The sequence below is a fragment of the Petaurus breviceps genome, unplaced genomic scaffold, assembly GCF_028583685.1.
Source record: "Petaurus breviceps papuanus isolate PSGF00001 unplaced genomic scaffold, PetGlider_PUasm1.0 90730, whole genome shotgun sequence".
In the NCBI taxonomy this organism is placed as follows: Eukaryota; Metazoa; Chordata; class Mammalia; order Diprotodontia; family Petauridae; genus Petaurus; species Petaurus breviceps.
This window is the reverse complement of record NW_027187324.1, coordinates 11,767,738-11,790,203: the sequence shown is the minus strand read 5'-3', so window position 1 is coordinate 11,790,203 and position 22,466 is coordinate 11,767,738. Positions and strand designations below refer to the sequence as shown.

Here is a 22,466-nt window from a genome sequence, read left to right as displayed (position 1 = left end):
CACACACACACACACACACACACACACACACACACACACACACACACCCCTAGCCGTGTAACCTTGGGCAAGTTACTTAACCCCAACTGCCCTCCTTAACCCCTTTTGCCTTTTGGACAAAACAAAACAATCAAAACTTGTTTCTACTTCAACTATCTTCTGAACTTTTTTCTTCTTGACTATATTTTCTACCATTCTATCACTAAACAAGTTATGTTCATAACTTCTCTCGTTTGCCACTTTTGTCCCTCCTTCTGAAGACTGCTTCTCTTAACATAGTCAAAGACAACATATGCCTTTTGCTGGCTTTCATGTCACATTACTAACTCATACTGAGCTTACTCACAAAAAGTCCCAGATTTTTCTTAAGGGAACTATTATCCAGTCATATTGTACTTATGAGGTTGCCTATTTATTCCTGTTAAATCTCATCAGAGAGACAACCTGACAGAGTATCAGTGAGAGTATTTACTCTATGTGGAACCACAATGGGGAAAAGGGAGGAGTGGAGATTGACTGGTTTTATGGCCTGGAGTAAGTTACTTAAGACTTAGGCCACTAAGTATAAGACTGATCTACTAAAATTATAGGGATTTTGATCTGTATTGATGAAAGCTATTCTAACACCAACAAGAAGCTTGGTGTACTAATATAAGTTTCACTTTATAATATTAGATGTATCATTCTAGACTATCAAAATCTTTTTTGGATTCAGACTCTTGTCATGTCATGATGTTCCTGACTATTATAAACCATGCTATCTGCAATGGATCTATCCTCATTCCCCTCCCAAAGGATCCTAGATTCTGCCCCTAGACTTCAGTAAGTATCTCGTCCAGAACCAGGCCTCCAAGTTATGTCTCAGACATTTTCAAATGCTACTGCCATGCTCTTCTCTCTCCCCACCTCCCCTTTATAGACCTTCTTAATTAGAATGTATGCATCTTAAGGACAGATACTATCTTCTTGCTTGTATTGGTATTCCTAGTAACAGTGACTGGGCAAACCGTTTAACAAATGCATTTGTTATATCTAATATTGCGCTTTGTACAATATCATGTTATTATATCTACTTACGCAATAATATTTTGTTATATCTATTATATTCTCAGCTTCTGTCATCTGTAAACTGGACAAACATGATTTTGTTGGCATCGTCTCAGTCCTTGATAAAAATGCTCAGGAATACAGGGTCAAAAATAGACCCCTGAGTAACTCCACTGGAAATCTCCCTTCAAGCTGACATTGACTTATCAAAGACCATTCTTTGGGTCAGTTCACTCAGTCACTACTGAATCCATCTAACTGTACTGAAAAAAAAATGTTCATGTTACCTTATTTGCTCTTTATATTGTTCTGTTTCAAAATCAGCTTTTCTTAAGGTTACTTACCTAGAACCCAGTTTACTACTTAATTCCATGCACCTATTTATTAGCTATGCAAATCTTTAGGAATTCCTTGCATTGTTTCTAACATAACTGCAAATGCTATTTCAGTAGATCTTTCCTTTAACCTTTTTCCCTCTGCTTCTCTTGATCTGTAAGTTTTCAATGCAGCACACAATCAACTCATTTTCATTTTAAGAGTTGAAACTTTCTCTTAACCAATGGCCATACCCATACATAAAAGGAATCCCTACTGTAACATCATCTAGCCATTCTCTGTTTGAAGAAGATCTCTAAGGAGGTGGAGCTTCTAGGAGTAACCCATTCCAATTTTGGATAGCTCTGATTAATAGAAAATTTTCCTGGATAACAAGACTTAACTGGCCTCTTTGATGCTTCTACCTATTATTCCTGGTTTGGCTCTCTAGTGTTAAACAGAATGAAATTAATCCCTCTTTCATATGACAGCCCTTCAAAAACCTGAAGACAGCTATTCTGTTCCCAATTGAGTCTTCTCTTATCCAGGCTAAACATGTCTAGTTCTTTCAGTTGATCTTCATGTAGCATGGACACAAAACCTTTCACTATTATGGCTGCTCTCCTCTGGACACTTTCTAGATTATCAATATCCTTCTCATGACAAAAACTCAACACAATAGTCCACATGAGGTCTGATGAGGACCAGAATAAACCCTCTCTATCCCTGGAAGCTATGCCTCTTTTACTGCAGCCCAACGACCGATTAACTTTTTTAATTAAAAAGCATCATAAATAATTGTAATGGGAATAGGAAGTTGAAGATCTTCCCTTCCCCTTGAACTGGCAAGGTAACAGGTACTTAGCACTTAGTTTCAAGTTCATAATTGTGTCACATATAAGACCCAGAACTTGTGAATCCCACAGTGGAATGGACTTGTTAACATAAAAGGAAGGGGCAGAACAGGGAGGAGCTAATACCATATATAAGGAAAAGCCCCAGCTGAGAGAGGGCAGAACTTCTGGGAACAAGCATCTGGAGGCTGGGCTGCTACTGCTGGGGAGAGAGAAGAGAACTGAGAACTGAGGACTAAACTGAGAATTGAGAAAAACTGAGAAATGAGAAGAGAGGAGAACTGGGAGGAGGCATGGCTGTGGTATTGGTACTTTGTTTTGATGTTACTTTGTCAGATTTGTTTGCTAATAGAGGACAGTGCTGTTGTTACAGAAGCCCTGGGACCTTGCTGCTGGTTCAGAAGCCCTCAAAGAGGATTTTCTTGTTGTATGTTTACAGAAATCCTGGAGGAGGGTCTTGCTAATGTTTTCAGAGGCCCAGGGACTATACTGATAATTTGTGTTGATTCTTCAGATCTTGTTGTTGGGTCTATGTTGATTTTACAGGCAGAAAGTGAATAACCTAGGTTCAATAAGTTACTGTCACCAGCATCTGGATTGTAAATAAGCAAAAAGCATAGAAGAAACTTGCATTTTCTGAATCTTTCAATTGTGTGACTAAAGATGAGGTATGCTACAGAATATCATTTCCAAAGGCTGCCTGTTACCCTTTAATATATCACCAAGGACGCCCTTAATAGTGCACAGATTATTCTCAAAGATTTTATTGAGCTAGTTAAATATACTTATGTCTGATAATTACCGATGCTTTTATAAATCACTATTTTCAGCAATGTCTGTAATATTTTCTAAGCTTTTGGTATCTTTCCCCTCTTTCAGAGAGCTTAAGTATCAATCTTTCAAACTCTCAAAACTGTATCAGCTCAAGTACAGAAATGTTCTGTACTTTTTTCAAATCAGCTATTCCCATCATGGTTTTCTCTACTGCCACTTCTACTTCCTCACCCAGCACAACAGCTAATACCAGATGTCAGTGTTCAAATAAGTTGACTGAACTGAGACTGTTTATAGATGATACTTAGAAAGGACAACTAACACCCTAGACTATAAACTAAGAATTCAAAAAGATTATGACAGGGGCGGCCAGGTTGGCCCCGGAGTCAGGAGGACCTGAGTTTGGTTCCAGCCCCAGACACTTAACATACGCGCAAAAAAACTAGCCGTGTAACCTTGGGCAAGTTACTTAACCCCAATTGCCCTCCAAAAGGCAAAAAAAAAAAAAAAAAGATTATGACAAAAGCCATTCTCCAATAGATCAAAGGAAATGGAAGAAAAGAACTGCAAATCATTTAAGCACCATAAGAATGCTCTATTATTGGGGTGACTAGGTAGCGCAGTAAACAGAGCACCAGCCCTGGAGTCAGGACCACCTGAGTTCAAATCCAGCCTCAGACACTTAACACAAAAACTAGACATGTGACCTTGGGCAAGTCGCTTAACCTCAACTGCCCTCCAAAAAGCAAAAACAAACAAAAAAGAATGCTCTATTATCACTAATAATAAGAGAGGCAAATTTTTAAAAAACCTTAGTTGAACATTACAATCAGGAAATTGACAAGAGAGAAAAAAGATGAAAATATAGTCTGCTACAGAAAGAAAGGCATGCTAATACACTATTGATGAAGCTTGTGAACTGGTTCAACAATTCTGGAAAGCAATCCAAAATTACATGACGAAATTGACTAAAATGTTCATACACTTTGACCCAGAGACACTATTGGCAGATACATACCAAATGAAGTACAAAGATTTAAAGGTCCCATATACAACAAAATATTTACAGCAGCACTTTTTGTAGTAGCAATGAAGTAGAAACAAAAGTAGATGCCCAAAGGCTAAACAACTTGTGGTACATGAATGTAATGAACTAATACTGTGACTTAAACAATAAATATGAAGAATACACAGAAGCACATAAAGACTTATATGAACTGATACAAAGTGAAGAAGCAAAACTAGGAAACCGACATACACAGGGATACAAAAGTAAATGACCAAAAAAAAGAAAAAAGAAAAAAGCTTAATATTGTATAATTATAATGACTAAGTTTGGCCAATGAAGAATGATGAGGATGTGCCTTTCCTCTTCTTTGGAAAAGCAGAGTCTGTAAGTATGGAAAATTTAACATACTGCCAAACTTTGTGGAGGGGTTGTTTAGATTCACTAAACTCATTCTCTCTCTCTCTTTATTCTTTGTTATAGGAGATGGCTCTCTGGGTAAAGGAAAGAACAAACTGGAAAATAGAGATAATGTAAAAACAAAATATATAATTAAAAAAAATCCTGGCAGGCTAAAATAGACTGAATCAAGTAAGATGAAATTTAATGTAGACAGTCTTCAATTTAAGTATAAAAAATTCAATTTCATGAGCATAAGAGGCCTGGCTAGACAGTCATTCACCTGAAAAATATCTGAGGGCTTCTGCAGACTACAAAGTCAAAAGAAGTCAACATGAGGGGCGGCCAGGTGGCGCAATGAGTAAGAGCATCAGCCCCGGAATCAGGAGACCCGGGATCAGTTCCAGCCTCAGATACTCGGCACCCACACAAAAATAACTGTCCTTGTAACCTTGAGCAAGTTACTTAATCCCAATTGCTTTAAAAAAAAAAGTCAACATGGTGACAAAGAAGAAGAATGCAAACTTAAGTTATGATAGACATGGCAGGAAAAAGTTAACAATCCCGATGTGCTCTGCTCTAGCCTGACCACAATTGGGGCATTTTTGTTTAGTTTGGAACATCAAAATTTTAGGAAGGATATTAAGCTACAGAGCATCAAAAGGAAGGCAACCAGGCCTGGTGGAAGGCCTCAAGCCCATGATACATGAGGATCATTTTAAAGAATTAGAGCTATTTTACTTGGTAAGAGAAGACTGACAGGGTATGTAAAAGTTGTTTTCAGGTGTATAAAGAGTTATAATAAGAAAAAAAAATTAGACTTTTTAGTTTTGGGTTCAGAGGGCATGGGGAAAGAAGCAATAAAGAAGCAAACAGGTTTGATATATGGGAAACTTTCCTAATAGATGGAGGTATTTAAAGTAGACTACTGCCTGAGAAGTTGTTGCGTCCCCCTCACTGAAGTCCTTCAAGTAAAAAGGCTGGATGATACTTGACAGAGTATATTATAAAGGAATTATCTTCTTCAAATATGGGGTAGAGTATCAAACTCTTTGTTATAATGATCTTGACAGATCTTTTCCACTGTTATTTTGTTTTGTTTTTCTTTTCAGTTTCTTCTGTAAATACTCTCTTGATCATTTGGCTTCATTTTGTCATTTGTGAGGCTCTCTACATGCTGGTTTTTCCCTTTACCCACTAAATTATTAAAGTTTAAAATTAGAAGTTTGTGCAAAGCACTACACAAAGATTTCATTAAGTCCATGTGTTGTTGCCCTTTAGGGTTCAAGGCAGGCAAGGCTATAACTTGTAAAAAATTACTGTAGTTAATATTCACTTTTATGTGATTATACCAGTTGCTTCATATACCAAAGAACCGAAGCACAGCTGTTTGGTTTAGCACAGGTATTACCAGACCAAGATGACAAGTACAGAACAATGTCAGGTTAGGGGAAGGAAATAAAATTTTAATTTTTTTCCCCTCCTTTCCTTAAATTCATTCAGGTGGGTTGGCTCTGTTTTACTATTATTCCCACTTACTTGTATCTTAATTTTTTGTGAAGAAAATCTGCTGCTAAAGCAATGTTTTATTTTTTGAGACAAACTATCTTCTGACAGGTAAGTCACTTACATGTAAGGACTTATTACTTAGCCTATACACATAGCATGCCTTTTTCTTAACTGTTCAATAAAATTACAAAACCAAAAATGAACAGCAGTAATATATCTGATTTCTTATTTCCCACATATCTTGTGTGCTTTTCCTCGAAACATTTCTCTCCAATTATAGATACTATATAAAGACATATACAGATACTATAATCTCAATTATAGATATAATTTGTAAATAAATAATATATTACAGAAATAGCTACCCCTGCCTTAAATTATCCAATCAGTCAAAGGACCTATGGATACTGTAATGACAAGCAATGACAATGTAAAGCATCTTTAAGATCAGAAGCAGAAAAGCTAAGAAAACAAGAGCTCAAGTGAGCTGACCACAATCAACTCTCATCCCCCAAAATCTATCTTTAAGGTAAGAGTCAATTCATATAGTAAGTCTCCTGGTAATCAATTTCACCACTCAAAAAACCTTTCCTTTAACTTTCCTAAATTTTGCATTCCATTTGGACTTCTACCAATTAAACATTCATTAGACATTTAAAAAACAACCAAAATACCCTTGGGAAGATTAAAAGAGTTATCTATTATCCACACATTTATGTGAATTAGTTCAATCAAATAATGTTCTAATAAGATGCTATTTAATTTATGTGTGTGTAGCTATATAATTTATGTTGAGGAAATAAGAATTTTGATTATTAAAAGGGGATGTATAGAGTAAGAGAGGAAGAAGCGCAATGAAAAGTTTAGTAGGCTCTAGTGTAATTCTGTAATGGGGGCATTAGGGCAAATTGAGAGCACTGAAATTTTTATTTTACAATTCCATAGCACACTTACTTACCATATAATGTTGTATATTGCAGCTATCTGCATTTCTGACTTACCATTCTTCTATTTTGCATGCTGTATATTGCATTCTACTATATTGATGCTGTCATCAGCAGGCCCCAGTCTTAAACTTAGTTTTAGTGTCTCCCTCAGTACTTTGTAGTAAGTACTACAAAAATTCTTTAGTGAGTGAATAAATTGAGTACTTGGCAAGAAAATTTACTAAACTGTTTTTCCCTTTTGACCCAACAATTTCACAACTGGGCACTTAGTACAAGAATGTAAATGACAAAAGAAGGGTCACATATTTTCTAAAACACTGATAGCAGCACTCTTTTAAAGAGTAAAAACTGTAAGCAAAGTGATGCCCATCAATTGGGGAAAGGTGAACAAATCATAGTACATGAATGCAGTAAAATATTATTGTACTTAAGAAATAATGAATATGAGAAATTCAGAGACATATTAGACTACTTTTTGTAAGTGATATAGAATAAAGAAGAACCAGAAGAATATACACAGAAAACAATTTAAATGAAAGTATCACTAGAAGACTTCAAAATTCTGAATATATACAATGTCTAATTTCAGTTCCAACAAATTAAGAGATATGGATGGCTTCAAGGGAAGACTGGTTGAGTTGCAGCTATGGATTCATTCCTACTTAACTTTTTTTACAAGAGATGGTTATGTGTGAGACAGAATATGGAGATGTAAGTGATATAAAAAGCAAAATACATCAATAAGTCTTTTTAAAAAAGAAAACAAGGGTACTAGGAAGTGAGAAAGCAGTACAGAGTGCTGATGGAAGGTAAATGCCAACCAATTCTCAGAAAAGGGGAAGAAATTATTTTCTTTATCCTCTTCTATATTACATGACCCTATGTCTCAAAACCTTTAGTTAGGACTAATAAAAACTGTAACACATTTATGTAGTGCTTTTAAGGTTTATAGAAACACTTTTAAAACACAGTTATGATAGGTTACCTAGTCAGCTAAACAAGTATTTGTTGGTTAGCCTAAGAAGCTAATACCAAATTTTAATAGTACTTCTCTGGAAATATGAAACTGATTTTCAAAGAACTAGAAAAGAATTCTTAGAACACAATTTATCTGTCACTTCGGGACTGTGAATAGCAGTAAATCTCTATGAAATCTTCTGGGAAGAAATGCCCTTTTAACAAAGTCAGGGAGTTTGGGAAAGAGATCCAGTCTTCTGAATTTTGGATTAGTAGTGATTACCTCAGACACAGTAAGGACTCTGGCCTAGCTAAAGAGAGGGCTGAACTTCTGGGAATCCTAGGGTCCAGATAGTAAGAAGGGTCCTGTCAAATGAGTCAGCTGCGCTTTGCTTCTATTTCACTAAAAGGGGAAGATCATCTAACCACAGCAGGCTAGAGAGACAGGGCAATAGCTTACCTGGAAAGAAAGAACTGTTTCCTTGCTGTGTACAATGGGAAGGAAATTCATATGATTCCTTTAGTATTTCTGCCTCTGACAATGAAATTTGTTAAAATGAACTGTCACACTGAAATGCACCCTTGATAAATAAACTTAACAATCAAAGAACACCACTAGACTAAGTTATAATTGGGAAATAGAAGGGGCACGTGGGTCACTTTTCCAGTCCAAGATCGCAAATTTAACCTAAAGGCAAAAAGAGCAGGGCAAGGGACTACTGAAAATAGGTGCTCAGATTACAAGTGCTAGGCTAGCGGTGCAGGGATGGCCAAAACTACTCAGACCCAGTTCCAGACCCATACCAACAGCTGGGATCAGAGGAGACCAGAATAAAGTTCAATGCCCAGAATGACAAGCTAGGCCAGCAGCATGAAGCTGATTTTGGACTGTGCCCTTAGCTCATTCTAGCAACTAGGGCGAGGTCTCACAGAGGGGCTGGGAGCATGGACTCAGCATCCAGATCCCCAAACTCAGGTTCACCCAGTTCAACATGGGGAGTGAGGTAGACGGGAAAGGGAAAAGGAAAAGGGATGGAGGCTGTCAGAAGGGCCAGTATGGCAGACAGCTACCAGAACTCTCAGCTAGACCAGCAACACCAAGCTGCCCAGAGTGGAACACTGAAATAATGAGTAAATGAAAAAATATAAAGGGTTGTAATGATACCGGAGATGCCCAAGACACAAACTGGTAAAAAGACTCATTCCAAAATACCTACAAGCAAAACCTCAAAGAAAAACAAAGCTTGTCCCCAAGATAACTGAATTCCTAGAAGAAATGATGCAAGAGTTAAAACAACCAACAGAAATTAATGACTATATGAAACAAGAAATATTAAAACAAAGTCAAAAGACTGAAAAAAATAGAAGACAATAAAAGCTAACCACTGAAGAAAGAAAAAATTGACCAGTAAAATAAATCAAGGAGAGAGTATTTAAGACTCACTGGATGATCTAAAAGTTATTACCAAAACAACAACAAAAAAAAATACTTTCATTATTTTAAAATCTTAAGAGTCAGAGCCCAAGCACAAAAGACTTTAAAGGACAAAGTATTTGCATTCTAATAGGAAAGGGGGGGGGTGTCATATAAGCATTCCCTAAAAAAATTATATTATAGAGAGTCAAAAGACAGAGGGTCTGGGAGTGGGTTTGCTTTGTTTTTGGTGATCTTAAAAGAACAAAGGAAAAGAAATAGAGAGAAGATACACTAGGAAGAAAAGGTGGGGTAATTTATCTTACATAATTGTGAAATGCAAATAGAAGGAGGAGGGATGAGTCAGTGGAGGGTCAGGCTTCCATGAATCTTACTTTCATCTAGAATGAACACACACACACACACACACACACACACACACACACACACACACACACAGAGTTTGGTATAGAAATACATTTAACTCAAAAGGGAAATAGAAAAATAGAGGGAGAGCGGGGGAAGGGGGATTGAGACAGAGGATTGCCCTAAGGAGGGATTCATCACAACCAAAATAAAAACCCTAAATTCAGAACAGGGTATATGAAGAGGAGTTTAAAAGGAAAGAAAAAAGGGGTAAGAATTTTTGGTGTGGTCTTTGATTAGGGACAAAGAAGAAGGGCTGGAGAGTAGAAACTGTATCAAGTACAGAGTGGTGGTGCTGAGCACACTCCTATTTGATGTTTTTCTCCTATATAAAGAAGGAGTAGGAAGTAAAGAGAAAGAGAAAAATAACAATGGAGGGAAATACATGAAATTAACAGCTTAATAAAAAAGGGGGGCACAGAAAAATACTGAAGAAAATAACACCTTAAAAAGCAATATTGGCCAAATGGGAAAAGAAGTACAAAAGTTCACTGAAGAAAATAATTCTTTAATAATTAGAACTGGACAAGTGTAAGCTAATGATTCCATGAGACATAAAAAAATTGTAAAACAAAATTTAAGAAATGAAAATATAAGAAGAAAATTTGAAATGTCATAGACAATGTGAAATATTTCATAGGAAAAATGACAGACCTGGAAAACAGACTGAGGAGAGATAATTTAAGAATTACTGGACTACCTAAAAGCCATGATCAAAGAGAAGTCTAGATATCATATTTCAACAAATTATCCAGGAAAACAGCCCCAATATCCTCTAGAACCAGAGGGTAAAATAGAAACTGAAAGAATTCATGGATCAACGCCTGAAGGAGATTCCAAAATGAAAACTCTCAGGAATATTATAGCCAGATTCCAGAGCTCTCAGATCAAAAAGAAAATACTTCAAGCAGCCATAAAAAAAAAAAAATTTAAATATTGTGAAGTAGGTCAGGATCACACAAGATTTCACAGTTACCAAGTTAAAGGAATAGAGGGCTTGGAATATGATTTTCTAGAAGGCAAAGGAGCTAGAATTACATCGAAGAATAACCTACCCAACAAAATTGAGTGGGGAAAAAATGGATATTCAATGAAACAGAGGATTTTCAAGTATTCCTGATAAAAAGATCAGGAGATGAAAAGAAAATGTGACTTTAAAATATAAGGCTCAAGAGATATATAAAAGGGTAAACATGAAAGAGAAATCATAAGAGAATCAATAAGGTTAAGCTGTTTACATCCCTATGTGGAAAGACGAGACATGTAATTTCCTAAGAATTTTGATTAGGGCAGTCAGAAGGATTCTACACAGATATAGGCATGGGAATGAGTTGATTATGTTGCAATGATCTTAAAAAAAAGCCAACAAACCAATGGATGGGCAAGAAAGAGGTATGTAATAGAAAGGGGAAGGGAGAGGAAGAATGGTGAAAATTATCTCACATAAAAGAAGTACAAAGAAGAATTTTGACAATGGAGGAGAAAATGTGGAGAAGGCAATACTTGAACCTCGCTCTCATTAAATACACCTATCATAATGCAATTTTAAGTTCAATAAATGGCTGTGGAAGTACAGATTAAAAATTAACTGGAAACTAAATAATCTAATCCTAAATAATGATAGAATCAATGAATTCATCAAATAATAATCATCAATATAATATCAATAATCATAATCAATAATTTCATCAAAGATAATGACAACAATGAAACAACATACCAAAATGCCAACATACCAAAATTTATGGGATGCAGCCAAAGGAGTACTTAGGGAAAAATTTATATCTCTAAACACACACATCAATAAAATATAGAGCAGATCAAAAAATTGAGCATGCAGTTGATTTTCTGAATACAAAGGTAGGTATTCATCCCTATTAAAAATTATCTTGTTAGATGCATTCTTTTATTGCAACCTGTTGAGATCTTTCTAAATTCCAATTCTGTTATTCAAAAGATTAGCTCTTGCTCCCAGCTTCCTACAGTCTACAAATCTAAAAAATTCAAATTACGCCTTCATCAAAATCATTAAGAAAAATGACAGAAGACAAGAATAAAAATTAGAGTACTAGAGACCTCATAAATACTGACATCAATCCATTGGATCTAGTCATTCAATACAGAAATCACCTAAACATAATATTCATTCTACCTTTCTCTATTTTGTCCACAAGAATATCATGAGACCATTAAATGTCTTCCTGAAATCCAATTATACTATGTCTATGGAATTTCCCTGGTCTACCAGTCTAGCAACACTGTCAAAAAGACAAGAAGAGTCAGTCTAGTATAACTTGTTCTTTAATTAAACTATGCTGGCTCATAAGTGATCATAGCTTCCCTTTCCAAGGGTCCATAAACCATCTTTTTAATAATCCCTTCTAAAGTTTTAACAGGAATCAATTCTACAGTTTTAAGAATCCTTTTTCCCCTTTTCTGAATATTGGGATGGCATTTACCTTTCTCCATTAGTACAATCTCTTAATCTCTTCATTTCTTAAACATCAACAACAGCTCAGCATTGGTACGTACATACAATTTCTTTCAATCTCCTCATATGCACAGTCCATTCAGGCTTGATGACTTAAAAATCAATGAAAGCCATATGGTGCTCTATCACCTCATTTATCTGAAGTTTAAATTTATTGTTAACCATTTTTGTTTTATGAAGGGCACTGTTCTAGGTAAAAAGAGAAGCAAAATAGTTGAGTAATACTGGATTCTTTCTGCCATTATCCTCAATCGATCAATTCCAGACAACATAACTTTCCTTTTTCAACATAACTTAAAAAGACCACTTTTTAATGACCTCAGCATTTTTAATATAATCCTCAGGATAATTCTGAGCCTGTTTCTTCTGTCACTTCTTTTGTATTCAGTCCCAGTTACCTATCCTCCTTTCCACTGTCTGTACATCAATTTTAAGAGTTGTTCTATGTTCTTTATACATCCCTAATAGTTTCTTTAGACAGGTTGTCCTTTTCTTTCTCAATCGTTTGTTATTAGTAAGAATTTCCTTCCTCAGCACATCCCATTCCTCTTCAGTCAACTTACCTTATAGAATCTTATAGTATGCAATCTTTCTCTGAACTTTCTCTATCCTTTCTCTGAACTCTGCTACTCAGCCTCCCAAGTCTAGGATAGGTGCCAGCCTATGGTGGTGGTGTTTTTTTTAAACAGGGAACTTTAAAATGGAATTTTCACTTCCTACCCAGCTTTTTAATCACTTTTATTTTATCAACTAGTTTGGAATCACGTCCAGAATAGCATTTCCCTTTGTGATTTGTCAGAACATAGAAGAAACCATAGTCAAGACAAGTTAATTTCTCAGCTGGCTGAACAAATTACGGTTTTTAGCAATAAGAGCACTCCAATATACAGATGAACAGATAGTTTCAGCCTCCCTCCCCCCCATCACTACTATAGCACATCTGTGCCAGCTGTTTTCTTCCCAGAACTCATCTGTGTGATCTGTAACATTATTTCCACAATATCACTTGTTTTATCTTTTACAACCTCACTTGAATATTCTCTAGCAATTTTCTCTCAAGAATTTTCATATAAGATTTTATCTTATTGATCACGCTTTATATCTAATCTTTTCCTTATGACTAAGAGGTGACCTCCTAGTTGCAAATTGTAGTCAGTTACCTATCATGCAGAATTTGCTTCCCTTGTGCCAAGACCTCTACTTCACATTGTTATGCAAAATCTGTGCATCTTTGCATACACTGCCAAGCCATGTTGCTGTCCTTTTCTTCTGGATATTATCTTGTGTAAATTACTCTGACTCTGCACTGCTCTTCGAGGCATCTACTACACTGGATCTGCAGGATCTGTATCTCTTCTATCTGGTTTAGCAGTTAAATTAAGAAAAAGTATCTTCCCCTTCCAAGTTCGGCTTTGAGCACTTAATTAGGAAGAAAAAAAGCAGCAGCACATATCAAATGGTGACTTTCAATAAGTCATTACGTGGTAGCTTTAGGGCTGACTGGCCTCCAAGATTAAGGTCTCTCTGTACTGGGTCATGTCCCTGGGATCAAGAACAATTCCACCTCTCCAATCTTTAAAATAGAAAGGGTAAAAAAGATGAAGAAGGCTTTAAAGCCAAAGATTAGTAAAAAGATTCCTAGCTATTCTAAACTAATTTTTGTAGAATTCACTCAATATGATTTATTACATGCCAAACACTTTGTTATGCACTAGAAGAAAGGTTAAGATAATTAACACATGATCCCTGCTCTAGTTCATAATTTAGTAGCAAGAGAATAAAATACATAGGTAAACAGTACTGTGCAGAATATAAGAGGTACTAAGTAAGATGAAAAAACAATAAAGATTATTTCTGATTAAGCAATCAGAAAGGCTTAGTCAAAGAAATAGCATTTGGGGGCGCTGCTAGGGGGCTCAGTGAGTACAGCACCGGCCCTGGAGTCTTAGTTCAAATCCAGCCTCAGACACTTAACACAAAAACTAGCCTTGTGACCTTGGGCAAGTCACTTAACCCCAATTCCCCTCCAAAAAGGGGGGAAAAAAAAGAAACAGCATATGATAGATATATGGGCAGAATGTCAAAAGGCAAAGATGGGGAAGGGTATTCCAGACAAAGGAAATGGCATGGGAGAAAAAAATCAGAAACCATTCCAGAAAGCAATCTAGTATTATGACCCAAAATTCACTAAACTATGCATACCCTTTGACCCAATGTTATAAAAGAAAGGGATCAAATAAAGATTAAAAAAAAGGATCAATATATACAAAAATATTTATAGCAGCTAATTTCTTTTTGATGGCAAAGAACCGGAAACTAAAGATGTATATCCATCAATAGGGGAATGGCTGGACAAATTATGGTAGATATAATGGAACACTACTGTGCCAAAGGAAATGATGAAAGAGACAATTCAGAAAAAAAAAAACAAAACCCTGCAGCAGAACCAGAAGAACAATTTATATTAAAAACAACAACTCTGTAAAGCCAAACTATGAAAAGACAAGAACACTAATCAACACAATGACCAACAATTTCATCATCAACAATGGATAATGAAGTATGCTACTCACCTCTGAACAAACTCAGGGTAAAGGATGAGATATATTTTGAAGGAATTTGTTTTCTTTGATTATGCATACTTGCTATAAGAGTTTTGGAAGCCAAGTGGCACAATGGGTAGAGTGCAGGGTCTGAAGTCAGGCAAGTTCAAATCCAGCCTTAGACACTTACTGGCTATATAACCCCTGGATAAGTCACTTAACTGTTCGCCTCAGTTTTCTCATCTGTAAAATGGGGATAATAATAGCATCTACTTCCCAGGGTTGTTGTGAGCATCAAATGATATTACTGTAATGTACTTGGCACAGTGACTGATAAAAAAGTAGGCACTATATAAATGTTAGCAATTATTCTTCTAAATTTAACTTTTATTTATTTTTTTTAAACAATTAGGATTAAGTAACTTGCTCAAGGTTACATAAATTTAACTTTTAAAAAAGGAGAGGAAAGCATTGGAATATGTAAGGGGCAGATAGTAGTCTAGCTTGTTTGAAATGATTTATGTATAGAAGGGAAAAATAAGAAATAGGGTTAAAAAAAGTAGGGAGATGCCAGAGTGTTTCAGGCTTTGCATGCTAGGCTAAAATTTTTCCTGTACTTAGGAGGCAACAAGCATGAGTGATATGTTCATATCTGATCATAAGGAAATTAATTTTGTAAGTGTACAGAATGGATAGGTAGGAAATACTAAAGAAAGGGAGATGATTTATCAGGTTTTTATATTACACCACACAAAGATGGCAACAATCTAGAGAAATTATGGAGGTAGAATAACAGGACTTGGGAACTGACTGGATATGAGAAGTGAGGAATGGGAGAGTCAAAAATAACACTTGAGGAATTTTACATGGGAGAAGAGAAAACAAAAGAATATTAAATTAATCTAAGTCTCAAGACCTACAGTAGTTGCAACACAGAATTTGGAGAAAACTTGAAGACATGATTATTTTTTAAACTATAATTGGAAATCTTGGAGGTATGAAAAAAACCAGACAAGACAAATGTTGACAAACTGTGCATAGACTTCAACAAGACATTTAACAAAATCTGTTTAGGATGATCTGTGAGGACAAGGTGACAGGGGAGCTGAATGAGAATGTAACAGGTTGATTTGTAGCAACTGAACAATATGCACAAAGAGAGTCGAATGACTGATGTCCATCTGGAAAGAAATATCTAGCATACCACAAATTCCAGCCTTTAGTCTAATTCTCTCAAATATTTTTATCAAAATCTCAGATAAAGCAACAAACAGCATGCTCTATAAATCTCAGGCCAACATGAAGCAAAGGAAATAGCTAATAAACTAAATTAAAAAAAAAACAGATTCAAAAGTTCTAAGAGGAAAAATAGTGTTAAACTAATAATGACAAAGTCCCACATTTACATTTTTCAAATTAAGTATACAAACATAAAAGGAGAAAAACTGACAAAGATAGTTTATATGAAAAAGACCTAGTATTCAGGTGGATCATAAAGTAGACAAGGTAAAGTGTTCAAAACAGAACAAAACATAATGTTGCATTAATAGAAAATTTCCGTCCTGGGCAAGATAAATAAAAGTTGACCTTAACTCTGCATTGGCCATGGTACATCTGGAATATTATGATCAAATCAACAAGCATTTATTAAACACCTACTAAGTTCCAGGCACCATTCCAAACCCTGGAGACATAAAGACCAAAACAAAAAACAAACCAGTCTATGCTCTCAAGGAGTTTACAGTCTAATAGTGGAGAATGCATACAAACATCAACGTACAGATAAGGTATATATAAGATAATTAGAGATAATTTCGGAGGGAAGGCACTAAGATTACTATGGACTGGGAAAGCCTTCTTGTAGAAGGCAAAACTTGAGTTGAGACTTGAAGAAAGCCAATGAAGCAAGGCAGAGATGGTGAGGGGGCAGTCCACGAAAATGCCTACAGTCTGGAGCAAGAAACAGCACAGAGGTCAGTTTTACTGGATCACAGAATACATAAGAATAAATATAAATAAGGTCAGTTCTGAACACTCATTAAACGACATTAAAAAATTGGAGGATTTCCATTAGGGAGTGACTTGGATTGTGATGGGCCAAAAAACATTATATAAAGATGGTTAAAAAACTGAGGATTTTTTATCTAGGTCATAAAAATATTTTGTGAGGAATAGAGTCCCTATTTTTATTTGAAAGTATACCAGGTGTATTAAGAGTCTATAGTCGTATGTAGCACACCTAAGACCAACAGATCTTATCAATACAAATACAATTACCAGTTGTTCAAAAACAGGAGTTCCAACATTTTCAAGTATAGATTAAAGAAATGTTCACCAATAATTCTGGAAAAAATTGACCACTACTAGAACTATTTTTCTGAACTAGAAGCACATTCACCCAACAGTGGAATTTGGGACAAAGTAGGCCACTATCAGGATTCCCAGTCTGATATTTATTCAACCACACATCCTTTCCCACCAGGTTTATTTTCCCAAAGTTATAACCTTACTACAGAATCACAACATTTTATAATTAAGATTGGAACAAAGTCCAGTGTTAACTATATGACATAAAACTATTCAGAAATTTTATAATCATACCTAATTAGTAAGAAGCTTCATGACTAGTTTCACATTTGGTCTTGAGTAGCATGTTAAAATCAGTAATGTCAAGGAATGATTCTTGCCATAATTTATAAATTAAGTTATTTCCATATTCTAGTCTTGTCATAAAAAAGACACAAAACTATAGCTTTGTAGTATCTATCTCTAGAAACTTCAATAGCTATGGAATGCTGGATTAGAATAGGTTTGAAGTAAAAAGTCATTTGCTTGATACTGTGGAGATTCAGAACATAATTACAAAACTTTTTCTTGTCGTTTTCCTAGAAACGACATCTAAATGCCTTCAGGAAAAGAAATGTGTTTTTTAAAAATCCACCCACTGAAGTTCTTTTAAACAGTGGTTTTGAAAGGAAATCACTTGGTGAGAATATTTTACAAAATATATTCTGAACATTTTTATATATAATTTCTAAGGAAATAAAATTTCTCCATACTTCAGCTATTTGAAATCAGGAAAAAAAAGTTAAGTTGCATGAAAATGGACAACTTAAAATTCAAGTATTTGGTAACATTCACAAATAAAGATGTGAGGTTTCAAATGACACCATTGTGTTTAATATTGTTGTTCATTTCGCTTAAAACCATGGAGTTGAGTCGTTTAAAAAATGATTTTGAAATAAAATTGCCGCTCCCAACAGTCCAGTAGAGGGTCAAAGGCCAAAAACACTTCCCGACGCCTCTTCCAGGAGCCCAGCACAGCCTTTGCTTCTCACTTTCCCATGCACCTCCCTACTCCATGCTGATTTCACAGCCCCAAGTTCTCATCCCTGGAATCAGTAAGAAAGGGGGTGGGGCAGTCTCCAAGGATCAATTAAGGTTTAGTAAGAAGGTGCAAAAGCTAAATTTACCAATTTAGACATTTGGGAGGAGAAAAATGGGGCGGAGAAGACAAGGTGAGTCGATGAGGGAAGATGATGGGGGAAGGTGATTTCACCGTGCTGGAGGTGACTCAGGAGGTGAGTTTACAGGCTTGCACCTGAAGAGCAGAAAACTCATTCCCCCCTCGCCCAAGAAATGCATTTAAAGGAAATGATGGAGGTAATGTGGGCAGAGGGACCGAGAGAGGGGGATCATAGCAGGGGAGTGCACGAGAGAACGCAGGCTATCGCGGACGAGAGGCCGAGGCCGGGGGATGAATGCAGGGGCCCGGTCACTGCCAAGATCAAGGAGAGGGGCGGGAGAGGCTGCAAAGAGGAGCCTTCGGGGAGACTACCGGCCGCCGGAGGCCTCGGCGGAACGAAGTCCCGACCATTGGGGGGAGGCGTGGAGCAAGCCGGAGGCCGAGCGGGCGCGGGACGAAGCACTCGAGGCTCCCCGGCTGCAACTCACTCACCTGGTTGGTGACCTGAAACGGAAAAAGAGAAAACGTGGTTCAGGGATCCATTGCTCGGGCTTCCAGGCCACCTCCGCCCGAACCGACCCGTCCAGCCCCGCCAGCCCGCCGCTCACCTCGGGATTGGCCTCCAGAGGCAGCCAGCGGTGACTCTCCATGGCCGGCTCGCTTAGGTTTCAGCTCAGTCTCCCGGCTCGGGCTCTGACAGCCACAGCAGCCTCGCGGCTTCCGCCCCCGCGCCTCCTGACCCGGGGACAGCCCAATCCTCCCCCGTAGTGGGGAGGGGAAAATGGAGGAACAAGCCTGAGCTGTGCAAGCCTGTCGCCCCCACTCTTGATTCCCTGCTCTGCTTCCCGGTCTGAGTATCGTCTCCAACTGCAACGAAGTCAGCAAGGAAAAGTCCAAGCGTAGGAATGGGGAAAAGTAACCCTGAATCCGCCGCTCACTCCCCTCTAGCTTATGGTACTTGGACTCTCCCGAGTCCACAGGCCGAGCGAGCCTTCTCTACGCACGCGCCTTCCCGGCGCCGCGTGGTCTTGGGCTCCCTCTTCTTTTCTATTCTTGCTGCGGTTCCGAGGCGGTAGGGGGCGCGCGCCGCCTCCTCTGACTGTAGAAGGAGCTAGTCAGCTTGCAGGAATAAGCTATAGACACTAGGGGGCGCTCGTTCCTCTGTGACATCTTCCTCTCCTCCTGTGGACCTTGGGCAGGGTGTAATAGCCCTTGTTTATTACAAGTAGTGTTTAGGAGCACTGAAGTTTCAGGACTGTCCCGACATTATAGTGTGTATTTTTTCCTGGAGAATCGGAACGACTGACAAAGGGGGTGCCTCCTAACACCTAACCCCCTTTGGTAGCTTGCTTTATACCAAAAACCCTCAAAGGAAAAAAAAAGACAGACACAGGCTTTAGTGCTAAGGAAAAATCTAGGGATCAAGGAGAGGAACATAAGTTAAGAGTAAGTCATCTAACAAAGAATGGCTAAAACGTTGCTACTCCTCGATGAATTCAAAAGCTCCTCCACTGGCTCTTCTCAATAAGGTTCCAATCCTGCCTAAAACCAATCTGCTGCATCACCTCAAATGACCTTCTACAAAGTAACTTGACCCTGAGAAGACAGGAGAATAGGGGATATTTTTCTCCCCATAAATCTGTAACCTGTGCATTAGAGAGAGGGCACTGAGTGCATCCAGGATATGTTAACACACTCTTGCAACGCCAAATTGGAAACAAAGCCAGAAAAATGCCATTCTCTGAGATTAAATAAGCATAAAACTAATTGAGATTGTCTGTGGAAGTAACTCACCCTTATGGGAGAATTTATGAATGATGAGATCAGGATCTAATGTAATTGATATAAAATGGAATGTAACCAATTATAACTTGTCTAAGAAAATGCCTTGATAGAAAGTGGCAGTTTCTTTTCAGGAATTGTAGAAAAATGCAGAAACAAGAAGGCAACTTTGTTGGTTTATTGCTAGCAGATTCTAATGATCATTCTAATGACTTTTTTTTTTAATCTTCCCTCTCTAGGACAGGGATATCAACCCTCTCCACCTCAATAGAGGTGTTTCTCTCCCTCACCATTCCCCCTCCCAACCAGTCAATTACCATTTCCAGAATCTCCCTCTACCATTATCACTCAATAACCTCTCCTCCTTTGAGGGTCATTGAAAACACAATTATTACCCAAACAAGAATCTGGAAGTGATATTTACTGACCTCCAGGACTCTCTACTTCCTTCCTCAATGAATTCAGTGCCTCCCTCACAGTCTTTCTTTTCTCCCCAACACTAAAGGATTTCAGTATACATATTGTTAATCCTTCAAACACCCTAATCTACCAGTTCCTCAATTTACTCATTATCCATAACCTACTCCTTGACCCCACCTCAGCTACACGCAGAACTGGTCTGGATCATGCCATCACTCACAAGAGTTCATAAATTCTGGAATTCCCTTATCAGAGCATAATGTGTTGTCATTCCACCTCTCCTTTGCTTTGCAATCTCTAATACTTTTCTGTTTCCACTCTAAGATGCCTACTCCCCCTTTAGTTCTTTTCCACATCCTTATCCTGTATTAGCTGTGCTTACCTCCTTCCCTATCTTGACCCCTGGTAAACCTGTTGAACTCTATGCAATCCTGATCTTTTCAGTCTCTTGCCCCTTTTTCCTATCAACAATGTTGCCCTATCAAAGCCCAGTTTTGTATTACTCCCACTATCCATTCCCTTCACTACTATTCATATGCAAATGAATGAAGCTAGCAAAAATCATGAAACCATGCTGACTAGTAGGTCCACTATAAATTTATACTACATATTATCAACTGGGCCCTGATCGAAACTAGGCAATCCTTTTCCACTTCTCTAATTGACCCACTATCCCACCTACCTTAACACATTTCCCAAATCTTTTCATGCTTCTTCAAATCTTCCATGGCTCACCCTCCCTCTAACCTTTTCGGCTAAGAACCCTGACATATTTTAATGAAAGAGTTGACCTAGAGCTCTCTATTCTTCATGTGACATCACATGATTCAGATGCTTCCCTCCATTTTTTCCTCCTTTAATCCTGTATCAAATGAAAAAATGGCTGTTCTAGCGAAGGCAAATCCTGTACATGCACAAGTGATCAAAGCCTTTAAGTACTTAATGAATATTGATTGATGGAGTCCATACTATCTTCTCCAACAGATGGCCCCCTTTATCACCCTCACTCTAACTCATCTTCAAACTCTGTATATCTGCTGGTTACTTCTCTACTGCCTCAAGCATACAGATGTGTCCTCCATCCTCAAAAAAGCCTAATTTGATCCCTCTATCTCTGATAGCTATTGTCCAGTATCTTTCTTGCTTTTCATGGCTAAACTCCTTGAGAAGGCCATCTACAAGGGGTGCCTCCACTTCTCCTCTCACTTTCTTCTTAACTCTTGGTAGCTTGACGTACAGTGGCACATCAGCACTCAACTGAAACTGCTTTCTCCAAAGTTACTAGTGATTTTTTAAATGCCCATTCCAAGTGCCTTTTCTCAGTTCTCATCTTTGACCATTCTTTGAAACTCTGTCACCCTCTTTTATATGACCTTCTCTTTAGATTTTTAGGATGCCACTACTAGTTATCTACCTACCTGTCTGACTGCTCAGTCTCCTTTTCTGAAGCTTCATCTAAGTCATTCCCACTAACCATGAGGGTACCCCAAGACTCTGACCTGGGCCCTTTTGTCTTCTCCTTCTATACTTTTTTCATTGGTGATCCCATCATCTTCCATGAATTCACCTATCATCATGGGGTTGATTCTCAGAATGATTTATCCTGCCCTATCCTCTCTCCTGAGCTCTAGAGTCATATCACCAATTGCCTATTAGATATCTCAAATATCTTATACTCAACATATCCAAAACTGACTTATTATTTTTCCTCCCTCTTCCTAAATTTCCTATTACTGTCGAGGGTTCCATCCTCCTTTCAGTCACCCAGGCTCAAAACCTAGGCATCATCCTCAGGTCCTCACTGTTTCTTACCCCCCCATATCCAAACAATTCCCAAGTTCTGTCAATGCTACCTACAAAGTATGTCTTATATGTGTCCCCCTTTTATCCTCTAACAAAGCAACTAACCTGGTACAGGCCTTCATCAACTCATATCTAGAATATTGGCAATAGCCTTCAGGTTGGTCCCTCTGTCACTAATCTCTCCCTACTCTATTCCATTCTGATTCCAGTGATGTCAAACTGAAATAGAAACTCCCCCCTCCACTAAACCCTACATAAGAATCCCTCTGCTGGTGCATATTTACTTAAAAAACCACATATTAACATTATCTGT

At 37.6% G+C, this 22,466-nt stretch overlaps 1 protein-coding gene across 9 annotated transcripts in view; it reads right to left on the bottom strand.

The window, feature by feature from the left end:
• UCHL3 (ubiquitin C-terminal hydrolase L3) overlaps window positions 1-19,003 on the bottom strand; it is a 92,244-nt gene extending 73,241 nt beyond the window's left edge. For 2 of the 9 annotated variants that reach the window (XM_069066802.1, XM_069066810.1), the window contains exons 1-2: window positions 18,757-18,983; window positions 18,641-18,652 (exon numbers count right to left, since the gene is read on the bottom strand). In XM_069066802.1, the coding sequence (XP_068922903.1) occupies window positions 18,641-18,652; window positions 18,757-18,798 (54 nt within the window). In that variant the 5' untranslated portion in view covers window positions 18,799-18,983. Of the gene's footprint in view, window positions 1-18,640; window positions 18,653-18,756 lie in introns of all 9 variants that reach the window. The other 7 variants (XM_069066804.1, XM_069066805.1, XM_069066803.1 and 4 more) reach the window with 7 other exon arrangements.
• Between the last annotated feature and the right edge of the window lie 3,463 nt (window positions 19,004-22,466).